General features: G+C 39.3%; 1 protein-coding gene across 8 annotated transcripts in view; it reads right to left on the bottom strand.

The window, feature by feature from the left end:
* The window catches only part of TBC1D5 (TBC1 domain family member 5), a 567,676-nt gene that overhangs the window by 59,961 nt on the left and 493,456 nt on the right, over nucleotides 1-14,259 (bottom strand). For 6 of the 8 annotated variants that reach the window (XM_078072157.1, XM_078072131.1, XM_078072109.1 and 3 more), the window contains 2 exons: nucleotides 8,340-8,629; nucleotides 4,166-4,231 (listed from right to left, as the gene is read on the bottom strand). In XM_078072157.1, coding sequence (XP_077928283.1) covers nucleotides 4,166-4,231; nucleotides 8,340-8,629 — 356 coding nt within the window. The remainder of the gene's footprint in view (nucleotides 1-4,165; nucleotides 4,232-8,339; nucleotides 8,630-14,259) is intronic. The other 2 variants (XM_078072153.1, XM_078072159.1) reach the window with 1 other exon arrangement.

Raw genomic sequence — 14,259 nt, forward strand, 5'->3', positions numbered from 1 at the left:
GGGAAAGGCCTGGGAAGCCCAGTGCTGTGGCCACGGAACGGGGATCACCCTGACTTTACTCAATGACCTAGGAGAAGATGAGATACATCTGGCCCCGATCTGGTGACATTTTGCCACCTCACAGGCTTGAATGACAGACAGACAGCAAGAAGATTGATGTTTACACATTAAAAACATACATCCTGGTGTCACAGGACAGTGAACGGAATCCTGAAGCCCTTGGAATAGACCAGCTCTAGTCTGACCACAGTCTAGTCTAAGCACTGTTGGAGGTGCCCACATGCAAACATGGGGTTATAGGATATCAGAAGTAATGATTAAAAAAAGGAAAGACAGAGGTGTTGAGTTGGTTCTTTCATAATTTGATTCTGAAAACCAGAGGGATTTGAACAGAACACATAATAGTGCCAGCATCATCACCACCACCCGAGCAGGTAGCACTCTTGAGTCCTTACTGTGGGGCAGGCGCTGGGGTAACTTCCAACGACCCACCCTGAAGCAGCTGTTCTTTTTTTTTGTCTTCCCAGATAAGAGGGTATGTAACCTCCCTAAGTCATCCGGCCAGGCAGTGATGGAGGCAGAATTTAAACCCAGACCCAACTCCGGAGCCCATGCTGGGCAAAGCTGCACCCCCCTCCACCCCTAATAAGGGCTGCACCAGGTGGGCTGTAGTACATGTGACCTCGAGTTAAAGAAAAATGGAATGAGGTCTTTTGAAAGTAAAGGGCAAATTCTGCCCTTGTTCTCGTTGTTTATTCAATGTCTTCTGGAAGTAAGTGTTCCACAATGCATTTTCTAGCTAACTGATGCTTCTCCAAATTTGTTTTACATATCATATGTTTCTCCGACTCCTTAAAGTGATATCCAGAACATAATGGAATTGTTTGTCCTGCTTCACGACTATCATTTCTCATCAAGAAGCAGAGTGGCTAACATGGGGTCAATCACGAGGATAGCTTTTGGTTCCTCAGTCTCTCTTCTCAATCCTGTGAGTAGGAGCTCTTTGTGTGATCATCACTATGTTCTACTCTAGTTAATGTGACATCTCTTTTCGTTGTTCTACCAATTTGTTGCTTGTCATCTGCACTGGGGCATTTCTGGTAGTGCTTTGTTCTTGAAGGGCCAGAGGAGAGTCAACTCCGGACATGGGGGCTGTTACTGCGCTCATGTGACTTACACGTTATTCCTCCATTTAAAATCTATTTTTTTTTTTCCTAGAAGGAATTACCAAAAACTTAACAATGGTTACCTTTAGGGAAATGGGATGGCAGAAACAAGTGGGAGGAATAAACAGAGGGTTTTTTTCTATGTAATGGCTTTAATTAATTGGGATGGCCTAAGGTTTAGTTTTGTTTTAGTTTTACCTTAAGAATGTCATCAGTGGGGGCGCCTGGGTGGCTCAGTCAGTTAAGCGTCCGACTCTTGATTTCAGCCCAGGTCACGATCCCAGGTTGTGAGATCGAGCCCTGAGGTGGGCTCCATGCTGGGCATGGAGCCTGCTTAAGATTCTCTCTCTCCCTCTCTGCCCCTCCCCACCCTTAGGGAAAAAAAAATGTCAATGATGGTTATCTGGGCAGGGAGATTTTTGATCTTTTTCTTCCTTTTTTATTTTTAAAAACAACCTGACAAATGCTATACAATGATATCTATGTGTGCATGTATGTATGTATATTCATATCTGCAACATAAATATGTACACACAAGTATAAATATTAAAAACGCTTATGGCAATAACTTAAGAAATCTAAATTTCTTTCCTAATGGTCCATTAGGTGATGATCCTTGTATACTTCTGTTGTTGGAAATTCTAAATTCTCTTTGGAAGTAATGTCTGTGTGTGTGTGTGTGTGTGTGTGGTGTGTGTACCCGTATTTTAAAGATTTGTGGTTCCTAAATATCTCTTGAAAAAAGTTTCTGGGGTAGGTGGGCAATTTCCAAAAGTAATTTTCAGGAAACTCTTTGAGTTAAGTCTTCACAAACAAATTCTCCCATGGCACATATTTTATGACTACAACCTGCACTGAGAGATGTAAAATGGAACTTTCCAATAATTTTGCAAACACTATTTTTATTGACTTAAATTATGGGAATTCATTATATAGTCAGCGTTTTTCTTCAAAAAAATAAAGCCCATACAATTGTGGTTTAAAGGCAAAGACACAAATATAAAATCTCATGAAAACATATAATCAAAGAATCACTGAAAGAATTGAGTTACTTTACTTCTTGAAATATACTCCATTACTTTGAAAAAGGATACCTGGGAAAGTCTTAATGATAGTTTTATTTCCCTTACAAGTGTATCTACTCTTAAAATATTATATAGGAGAGTATAATGGGTGTGGCGCCTCTGATGAAATTCTCCAACTACTAATATTACCGATCCTATTAAGCCTAGATTGTTAGAAAGTTTTTTGTTGCCACCACTAACTATTTTGGTTGACTTCTACTTCCCCTTGCTTTTTGACACTCTGCAGGAAGTGTGTTGAGGAAAACACAAAGTGACTTCTCCAAATCAGGGTTGGCATTGTCTCATTTTCTTACCATCGTTGTCACAATCATCATCACAGATGGAAAGCTTTTTATTAGGGCTTCATGTCTCATAAAGCAGCTGGAGCCTCCCCTATCAGGCTGATACAATCTCTGTCAGAGCACGGCAGGCAGGAGGAATTCTGAACTGGGCATCCAGAAAAAGAGCTGGTTCCTGACTGTGTATGCTTGCCTGGGTCATCTAACGCACAGGCTGGTACCCAAGCAACCCGGTAAAGCCGCAGGGAAAGCCAAGAGACCAGTGAGAATAGAGCTTGGCACACAGTAAGCACTGAACAAATACTTGGTGAATAAAGGAGTAAGATGATTCTACCTATATGACACAAGCGATCTGAACAAAATGATATAACCCCCCTCTTTAGGATGCTATTAAAAAAGCAAACTGTTCCCGTAGCTCTGGTCTGTAGGAAAAAATGGACGGAGCAATAGCATAGAAGCAGAAGTCAGAATAAGCCAGACAACCTTTAACTTTCTCTTTCCATAGGTATAAACTGAGATTCCACAGCCAAAGATCTACTTTGCAGTAAACTAAGTTTAAAGAGTTAGCAAACTAACTTTGGGATACCAAAACACTTTGTTAAAAAGTTGCCTGGTTTTGGGGGGGGGGGGGGCTCAGATTTTTTTTAACATTTTTTTTTTATTTGCTTGAGCAGGGGGAGGGGCAGAGGGAGAGGGAGAAGCAGACTTCCCGCTGAGCAGGGATCCTGGTGCGGAACTGGATCCCAGGACCCTGGGATCATGACCTGAGCCGAAGGCAGATGCTTAATGACTGAGCCACCCAGGTGTCCCTGAATGGGAGATTCTTAAAGTCAGTCTAGGCTTCCACTTAATACAGAAATCTTCTTCATAGCATATTTTATCTAAAAGATTATATAATAAAAGATTAATGCAACAACTTCAATAGTTACACATCTAAATATCCCAAAGGAGGTGCTAAATGTAAATTACTATTATTTTGTATTCCTGAAAAAAACCTTTTTCTAGATTTTGAACAAGAGGGTATTTAAATGTCATCTTTTTATTTTAAATTATTGCCAGTTACTAGTCAGAGATGTGTCACACTGGACTTTGATTCTATTAATAAGATTCATAATACAAAGCCTGTACTTTCTTTTTATAAAATACAAAGCCTGTACTTAAACAATTATTTCAAAGTCAAGTTATAATTCTTTCAGGTAAAATATAGTAAGTATTTCTGGCTAATCCATATAATAATATGCATCCAAACAGCATATAAGTCATTTACTCTCAAAACTGATTTGTTAAATACTGGCACAAAGCACCTATGCAACAAAAAGAACACCTCAATGTGACCTTCCAAATGAAACGTAGTGTTAAAATAACCACAAAATATAGAGTGACCATATTTTGCAAGAAAAGAGGCTGGTGCAAACTTCATAGAAAACCCACATCACAGCCAGATTTGGCATCACTAAGGTATGACATGAGAGGGGACTTTTGTTCTGAACAACAGTGCCACTCCGTGGCTGAACAATGGTAGTGAACTGATCAACAGTATGAATGGAGGGTGGGCAAAAAGAAAAATGGAATTTTGGAGTAGGCAATGATAATACTGCAGGCAAAGAGATATACTACGTTGCCATGGTAACTGTACCTTGGAGGTCAGTTAGAGTCTGGACAGGAACAGAAACCTGAGCATCGCTTCCTGTAACTACATCGCCTGGATTTCATAAGAAAAAATAATTAGATTTCATAAAAAGGAAAAAAAAACAACTTTACTTTTTTTCATACTTAATCGTTTTATCAATCTAATTACTAAAAGTACAGTAAAACAAAATACAATCTCAGAAAAATTAATATAAAATATTAAAGGCAATAATTTTTAAAAAGTGTTCCCTAAAAAGCTTCTGTGCATGTTTTCCTTCAAGAAAAAAAACAAAACAACAAATTGCCCCTGGTCTAAAGCAGAGGAAAACTTGAGCAATCAAAAGATTTTGCTGAGATTTCATTACGCTAGAAACAGTAGTGTAGTATATTTTCTTTCTTTAAAAAAAAATTCTTAATCCAAAATAAGTTATATGCATTTATTAAGAAGCAGGCATTCTTTTGAAGCTGATTTCCTCCTGTAACAGAGAGAAATTATTTTTAACTCAATGTGAAACCCATTTCTTCAGTGATAAGATAAATACCTAAACAAGCTCTAATTTCATAGTAAGTACTGAAAAGATTTCCTAAGTTACCACATGTACTTACAAATGTTAACATGTAAAAATAAATCTGTGAACTGCACACCCTTTAAACTTGATATACTTATTATAGGCAAGATTTCATTCACAATTTGGACCTATGGGAAATGCTCAAAATAAGTGTTCGACTTCAAAGGAAATGGGGAGAAAAGGAGTGCATTTTAAAAGTACAGGAAAGAAAGGAAAAGGAGCACAACAGGAAATTCTGTGAAGAACCTGAGGCACACTCCCACTGAGAAGGAAGACTTGGGTTCTCTGATTTCCTTCCTGAATGACCAGTTCAACGTCAGGCAGAGTCACTATGAACAGAATTAGACTCTCAGCATCCCAAGGCCTAAGCTATTTTGAAGTTAACGAGCTAAAAACCAAGCCTTCTTAAAAGACACCGTATTTTCCATGTTTGATCATGTAGAATTAACAGACTTCCTTCCCCTGTAGCTTTTATACAACAGTAAAAAATCAGTTTTTGAATGATGTAACATACCCTCAGTGCCTTGACCACTTGCTACAATTGTAACTGTCAGCACAGCCAGCTCATCTGGAAATTACTGGGTTGTAATCATATAGTTCCCATCAATTAATAGTACACACATTTTGATATATGTATATATATCTCCTGTAACTGAAATAAAATCTATAAATAGGTACACACTCCAAACAGCAATAAGCAGCTTTTAGCAGAGTTTATTAGGTCCTGAATTTTCCTAATAGAGTTAACTCTCTGTTCACTGATAAATGGAGTGTCTCTTTTTTATATACTTGAAGGAGATTTTCAATTCAATTTTCCAAAAATGGAAAAAATTCCATTTTTCTCTGCTGCCTTTGGATCACCTATTAGTGTATATTTAGAGACTGAAAACTCATTTTAATATTAAATACCACCAGAAAATTATGGAGGAACATTTGTGCTCCCTCTTCTTTCTTTCACGACCCCGCTCCCAGCACATACACAAACTAGTTTGCATTTCCGGCAACATATACCTGAATTTTGGGTTTTCCCTACAACCGTTCCCCTACATGAGCACACATCATCGAGAGTCAACTCAACTACAAAGACTATAAGCATTTTCATTTTTAGAAACAACCATTTTTCAAAGCAACTTTCAAACTTTCCAGCAGAGTACACTAAAAGGGCTAATTCGTTCTCTCTCCTCAAAGGCACTAGTAGAAGACTGTTCTGAGACAGGTAGAAGCCATATTCCAACACAAGCCTCCTGACAGGCTGCAGACCGTGCTCACCCATCTCTGGGATCAGGGGACACACGTGCAGATTTGTCACTGCCACAGCACAGCAGGATACTTGTGGGAAACACCAGCGTAAAGAACCAATGTCGGAGAAGTACTTTTCCTTGTAGAGTTAACAAATACATCTTGATAGTTGTTTGGAGCTGGGAGGCTCCCCCGGGAGCGTCCAAACCTCTCACCTCAGGGTGCGGAAGCACGTGGTCAGAAGGCATCAGGACTGTGCTTACGGTTCACTTCATGGGTGAGTCACGAGAGAAGAGCAGCGACCTAGACTGGCGTCTACTGGCATCAACTGCTCTCTCTGCCTTTTACTCTGTCTCCTTCAAACCTTTGTGCAGGGAGGGGCAGTAGCAGGAATATTTATCTTTAAGATGAAGGTAGACAAGCTTTTCATGATTGACATGAGAAGAACGAACCAGAAATAAAAAGAAGAGTTGCCAAACAAGGAGACTTTCTCTCAGCACAGGGATCAGTTACAAAATGCCCTAGTGATACTCATGTTCCAAATACTTTGCTTAAGTGCTCTGCTGTCTCCTTATAACTGGGGACTTCGTTTTCATCAATTGTTCCATCCTCATGCACTTCCTTTCTCACTTACTGTGATATTAATACTTGACATTTCCTTAGAGATACAACTTTATACTTCTACAGTCATTTGGCTTGCTTCCTCAGAAAATTTAAGCTACAGCATTAAGAGATTCTCTGACTCATTTGCCTGCCATCAGTTAGAATTACTACTGACTATGGCTTGTTATCAAAGCAATACTGAAATCATATTTGGTTAGAACAATAAAACAGTACAATTAAGAAATATATAAAATAACATTCATTTCCATTCTGAAAGTGGGCATGTCTCCTGGCATTAAAATACATTTACAATGTGTTAATGATCTGAAGTCCTCTTTTCTTTAAATCATGTGTGGTAACTCTACATTAAAAAGAATGTAGTTTTAAACAAGATAATCTTATGTAAGGCAAACTGAATATTCTAATAGAAACTTATATACTAACTATATAAAGTCTAATACCTCATATAGGCAATGATAGATAACACCATGTAGCGGGAGAATAAACATATACTCATTATGGAATAATACTCATTATTTTGTGCCATTGGGGAATAAAGTCCATTTAATTTTTTTTTACCAGTTGAAATGCCAATAATTTAAAATTTTTAATAATTTTGGATGCAATCTTCTGACACAGAGTATATGGAACATGGTTTAAGGTCTTCGTACTGATCCAACAGCACAGCACCATGGTTAGTCTCAACACCAGTTACTGAACATGGCTACAACAAGGGATCCCTTTAAGACGTGAAGGAGGCCTGGGTCGGGATATTTGTCCTGACACTAAATGACCAGACTCTGTACTTTGTGAGGTCTTAGGATTGAATTCTGTCAGTTTTCTGCCATCATGTTACTATTTCCTGCTTCTATAGTATAGAAAGCAGAGTCCCACCACTAAAAATAAATGCAGCTGTTTCTAATCTGCTATGAATAGAGGTACTTAATACATAGCTCTCTGTAAATCGTGGAAAAGAAGAGCATAAAGGTTCTGAGTAAGAACCTGAAGGGCTGTCTTTCGAGTAAAATTCACGCGGGGGATGAAGCATCGCAAAGGCTGTGACACAGAAAATGCGCTTGCGTGAGGCCGGGCAGCAAGGACGCCCCTCTCCGCAGCGCCCGCGGCGCCCCCGCTCATCGGACGACAGGTCGGGATGATGTGTGGTCTCCCACGTTTCCTCTGCTCCGACATTCTACGGCCCTAAATCTTAGTGTGTGGACTCATTCACTTCGGCTGCTTGCGGATCCGTTGAGCTTTGCCGCCCCCCGGAAGGGTCTAGGTGATCCTCCTCAGGCGTAAAGCAGCTGGATGAGCGGCTGCAAGCCCGGGGGCACGCTTCCGCCAACACCAACGGCGTGAGGGGCAGCTACTGACTAGGAAAGCCCATGCTGCTAGAACTTCCCAGTTCCGGCTCTTCTGGCCAGAGGCACCATGACACAAGGTTAGCAGGATCACAGTCAACCGCTTGCAAGTTCTGTGTTGTGAGAGTCTGGGCCATACTCTATGGGCATCCGCGGGACTCAAATGCAAGTATGCTAGGATATACATGTTAACGAAGTACCTTAACAAATCACCTGCTAACACGTTCCTATTAAGAACACTAGAGTATCTGATATTCCAACTTAAAAAGGATGTAATACAACAGAGCTTTTACGATTCAGTTTTGCATTAATCTCTATTTCTAGGAGGCTGGTTCCTCACAGGCAGGTGAAGAAGTCCCAGGCTACACTGCAGGTGTTTTCTTCACATTTGTTGCTATTTTTTCCTCACCTTTGTTCAACTGCACGGGCATGCTCTCTGATTTCATCAGTCTCTGCTGCTGCTGCTGCAAATGATGCCTGGGGACCTCTGCTAAGGTCCTGGCGGGAACCACAGCGGGAACCACGGCGGGAACCACGGCAGGAACCCCAGCAGGGGACGAGCTGCCACTACCGCCTGCTGGTACAGGGCCGCCCGCACTGCCTGGGGCGGTCATTGCTGGAGAAATCAGCTTTCTTCCAAAATTAATCAGGCTATTAGAGACCTTATTTATATTCAGGGGAGCACCTTTGGCATTGGTTCTGTAAAAAAAAAAAAAAAAAAAAAATAGGTGGAGAAACATCACTTAAGTTAGAGGACAACCCTATTTCACATATTCCATTGCTATAAAATCGTATCTTACCTGCTTCGAAAAAGGCCATTTACAAGATCAGCTATACCAAGTGCAAAGTAAGAACTTAAAAGTGATCACAGAATAATAAAACAAGATTCTTCAAGAGGTAGCATATGGAAAAAGGTCTTTTTACTTTTCATTCATTCATTCATTCATTCATTGAACAAATGGGACCTATGTTGTGCTAACACTGTGCTAGGTTCTGGGGATGCAACTGTCCAGGACACAGTTCCCCTCTTGGAATTTCCAGTCTAGGGAATATATATATATATATAGGGAAGGGAAGAAATATATAATCACATTAATAAAGCAAGGTTAAAACCTGTGATGAGGACTCTAAAGGAGAGGTACAGGGCTGGGCAAGCCTTGGGGTACTCACAGAAGGCGGCACCTATGAAACAAAGTGGACAGTAGACTTCCCCCAAGCCCTGGCGTGTGCGTATTAGGCCACATTTAATGTGATTTTGAAAAATAAATGTGTCTGAGAGTCACAAAATAAATTCAATAAGAGTTATATAGAATTGCCTACTACCTGAGAATTGCAATCCACCTTCATCACCCTGACCAGCCCTGGCTGTCCAAATCCTCCTTCCCCACTGCCCTGCTTTACTGTTTTTTTTTTTTTTCTTATTTATTTGAGAGAGAGAGAGAGAGCACAAGTGGGGGGAGGGAAGGAAGCGGGGATGGGGGTGGAGAAGCAGACTCCCCGCTGAGCAGAGAGCCTAATGCAGGGCTCCATCCTAGGACCCTGGGATCATGACCTGAGCCAAAGGCAGACACTTAACTGACCGAGCCACCCAGGTGCCACCATTTTACTTTTCTTGGTGGCACTTTGTTTCATCTGATATACTATTTTACTCGATTGGTTATTATCTGTCCATCTCTTCCAATCCCCGTTCTAATGAAAGTTTCATGAAGACAAGGATTTTTGTCTCTCTGCTATATCGCCATTGCCTAGCATATAACAGGAGTTTTATAAATATTTGTTAAAAGGCAGCTGCACCTACCTGTAGTCTAAGTCTTTCCACCTGTACAGTGAAGAGTCCCTGCTCCTAGCCATGGCCAGCCTCTCTATTTGGGCTCTGGATCCCATCCTCTGATCTTTCGAGATTGTTGCCCCTGCACTTCCCTCTCTTGAATCATCATTTTCTCCTTCTCTATGTGTCATTCCCATTAGCATACAACCATGGTGTGTGTATGTGTCTGTGAGCTTGTGCATGTGCACACATGTACACACCCACTTGAACTTATCCTTGAACCCTCATTCCTTTCTAGTTACCGTCCCTCTTCTCTCCCTCATCACAACGTATTTTTTCAAAAAGCTATCTTATGTGCTACCTCTGCTTCTTTGGTCCTAAGCCCAGTAGAGGCTGGTTGTGGTCTCCCTGCCATTGCTCAGAAACCTCTCTCCCCCGTCCCCAGTGATCTGCACGTTGCAGAGCCCACAGCCCACTCTTACTTTAACCTCCCCTCAGCAGCAGCGAAATCCCTAAGCACCCCTCCTCTCACGCACTTCCTCGCTCGGCTGCCATGGTTCGCCAGCATGTGTTACTGTTCTCCGGCAAACAGAGGACACCGAGTAAACATCTGTTAACAGAATGACTACTGAATGACTACCTCCCAGATGAGTCATAATGCTGAAGTATCTTAGGGATATTATCTTGGAGACCAGATATGATTATAAATTATTTTAGCTGTAGGAGGTAGTCTGATTCCATGACAGTATCAAAGTTTGTATTTTTATTGCCCCAATCATTAAAAGAAGCTTATTTTCTCTCATTTTGCTTTTTTTCTTTCAGAAAAGTAGAAAATGAAAATCAAGTTTGAGGGATACATTTACTTGATTGGAGTTAACTTGAATTTTACTATCATTTCCTTCTCTCAGATCTACCTGGCAGCTCTTAGGTAGTAATTCTGCTCCATTTCGTATCCTTGGCATTACTAGATACAGCTCTAAGATAGAACTGATCCATAGTTCTGTAAGAAAAAGAACACTATGCTTCTTCCTTTCATAAAGTTTTTCTCTAATGGTACTAGCTAATATTATGGGCTAGGTACTGGAGACTTACATTACTTTGGAGAGAGGACAAATCAAATTTAAAACCTGGAATTCAGCTTTATAAGAGAAAGATCTATTCATTTACAACTCAATGAAATGTGAAAAAATCATTTTTCAAATGATTCTCCTTGCATCAAGTTTTATCTTTAAAGAACTGAACTATTTAATGCCCTTCCAAAAATTATTGAAAATCACGTTTCCTAATGGAGATAAGGATATATAGTGATTATGCACCACTTACTTCCAGTTTCCAGCTGCTTCCTAATGAAGTACAGCATTCTTAATTTACAGACACTACAGCTTGCAACAGAGAAGGCACTCAATACATGTTTACTGAAAAAAGAATGAATGAAATGAAAAGAACTCATACATTGTAGATTAAGTAAGGCATTTACCTCTGGCACTGTGTTCTACTCAGCAGCCTGCATGCATTCCCATTTCTTGTGCATGGCAGTAGGAAGAAGAGCTATTATGATACTGAAGTTCTATTGCATTTTAGTTTTGCTTGTTTGCAAGTCAAGATTCATAATTCACAGATATGAAGAAGTTATAATGTTGTTACCCTTTTTTATAAACAAAAATGTACTAGTCAAATTCCCACACTGCCAGTTGTAAAATTTATATGTTGATAAAAGTACTAAGAAACTGCTAGAGCATTATCAAGAGAATATGGTTAATGCATCTTCATTACTACTAATAACCACGAAAAACATATAGATCAAGCTCATGCCGAGCAATTTTTCATCTGAATAGCTCTTAAAAGGGGATGAACACTGTTTTCCTTTTTTGAATATTTTTTGTTTTCAACCAACTTCCCCCTCATCCACTACCCACTGCTTTCAGAAGAATATTTCTTTTCAAAACAACTACTGAAGGTGACGCTACATCTTTTCAGATATAAACAATTGTAAACCATTTACTTCTAGGGAAAGCACGTTATCCACAGTCTGTTTGTTCTGCAGGATGATAATTTTTTGGCCAAAGGTAGCTAACACAGATCTTAAATATCAGTAGCGGCATTCTTTACAAGAAATCCTAATCAATTTGCAACAATTATTACTGGCAGTGATGTACACTATTAAGTCATGTGTGCTAAATTAATGAAAATTAATGCAGTTGTCAGAGATCTGATGGACATCGAATACTGGGTTGGACTAACAATGGAGTACAATGTGTCAACAGTGTTGAAATAAATAGTAAGAGAACTCTGGAGTTAACAAGACATTAAAGAAATCTAATGAGTAACTAATTTTGTGTAATCAAAGTCATTATTACTGTCTAATAAATACTATTATTAAGTAACAATAAAAATAGTACCATATAGGAGGGATTGTTTTGAAGTTGTTGCCAAGACCTTACTTTTGGCACAACCTCATTTAGCGGGTTAACTCAGCAGCAATGGGGCATTTTTCTGAAGATGCAAGAATCCTGAGAACACCTGTATCAGAACCCAACCTGACTTCACTGTTGGGCCCTTTTGGATCAGTTTCCAAAATTCTAAAAATGGGTGGCTCTTATTGCCTCTTCCTACCCACCTGACCTCTTGCTTTCTAATGCATACTCTACTGAAAGAGCTTCTAGCATCTCCAATGCCTTCTTAATTGCCAGAGTCATGAGCTGTTTTCATTCAACTTCTAAAACTTTTCTAAAGCTTAAAAACAAAAACAAAAAACTTAAAAACATTATCACATGATCACCTCTGTAAAAACTCTCCACAATGGTGGAGATTTTCCTTTCCTCTTATCCAAACTTTGACACCACCCCAGGCTTTTTCTTTTCTATCTAAGGATTTATTTTTTAGGTCTGATATTAAGTGTCTAATATTTGTTTATTTCACTCCTTTTGTGATAAAATTTTGTTACATGCTTGTTTATATTTTTGTCAGAGTTTTCAATTTATCTGTATTCATTTTTCTCTATACTCTAATTTATATTTTTCTTGTTATTTCCTTTCTTGTGTTCTGAAAGGTCGAATGCTTGGTTCATTCATTCATTCATCCACTCATTCACTTATTCATTCCTCTCTTTCCCAATAAAAGCATTTAAAGCTATACATTTGCCTCTGATTATAGCAATAGCATCAAAATTTTTCCCACACATTTTCTAAATAGTCCATTGGCTCAGTTGTTATTTAGGTACATTTTAAAATTTCAGATGGTTGGGTTTGTTTGTGTTTATATAACACCCACTTTGTTTTATTGAATAAAAATAGAAATATCACAAGAGTGGAAGTGAGGGGAATGTTCTAATTTTTCAAAAGGATTGTAGAAACCACCAACTGGAAAACAGACTGGCTTATTCAAAATTTTTTTACTAATTACTTGGAAATGGTTGTAGTTTATTACAAGTAGCCGTATGGTTCACTAAAAACAAGTCATTCTAAGCTAAGACAACTTTATTTCTTATCTGAAGTGTTAAAGTCTATTGGATTTATCAAGATATGTCAGTGCCAGTGGGATATAATGATGGATAAAAATGTGCTCAGTTATAGTTGGAGAGCTGTACCTCCAGTTTACTACTGAATGTTCTAGCACCCACCAAGGACTTCTGGTGATGACATCTGTCTCAACTTGGTTCACAGACCTGCTCTGCTCACCAGTCCTTTTTTTAAGGTCATAATCTTCCTTCCATCAGCAAGCTGCACAGCTGGGGAGAGTTGTGTAGCTGCTCTCTGGACGGAAGTTTCCTTATCTTTAAACAAAGGGGCTGAATTATATATTTTGGGTCCCTTTTAGATAGAAAATTCTGTAACTTTGTGACTTGAGGAAAGAGAACATTTGCTTATTGAATTTGAGTCACCTAATCTATCAGGTAAAAGAATCAAAATTTAAAATACTCTCAACAGGCTAGCACGAGAAATGAATTAAACAGATAAAATTTAACAAAGAGAAATCAAATCTTAAGCACTTAGGTTAAACCTTTTTACAACTGTGCATTACACCCAGAATAGAGAGGCATGGATTAACATGAGTTCATATTAAAAAACAAACAGACTCCCAAACATTAGTGTCTTAGTTTGGCCTATAAGGCTAATATGAACCCGCATGAACAGTGTTGGAGAAAAGTAAGATTCTTAGCCTGCACTAATACTAAATGGATGAACTTCTAGTTTCCAGTCTGGCATGTAAGAAGCTTGGAAGTTTCTGCTCTGTCCTAACAACCAGAAAAAGTTGAACACATTGAAAAAAAAAAATCAACAAATTTTTCTTAGATCCGTAAGAGAAGTGAGGTCACAGGGCAAACTGCTGTCCCAAAATTAGACAGGCTGACAGGTGACTACAGAGAATCAGGATTTACTAGAGCAGAAACCCACAGAAAGCAGAGCTGGAGTAGGGAAATCTGAAGTGCAACTGACAAATTACTAGGGGGCTCAGTGTGAACAAATTGGGACAGATTAAAAAGTCCAAGGGGACCCGGTCACACAGGGGGCAGCCCATACTTCTGAGTTTTACCTCTTGGAGCTCTACCAGACTCTCATGG

This window comes from Halichoerus grypus, chromosome 1, assembly GCF_964656455.1.
Source record: "Halichoerus grypus chromosome 1, mHalGry1.hap1.1, whole genome shotgun sequence".
In the NCBI taxonomy this organism is placed as follows: domain Eukaryota; kingdom Metazoa; phylum Chordata; class Mammalia; order Carnivora; family Phocidae; genus Halichoerus; species Halichoerus grypus.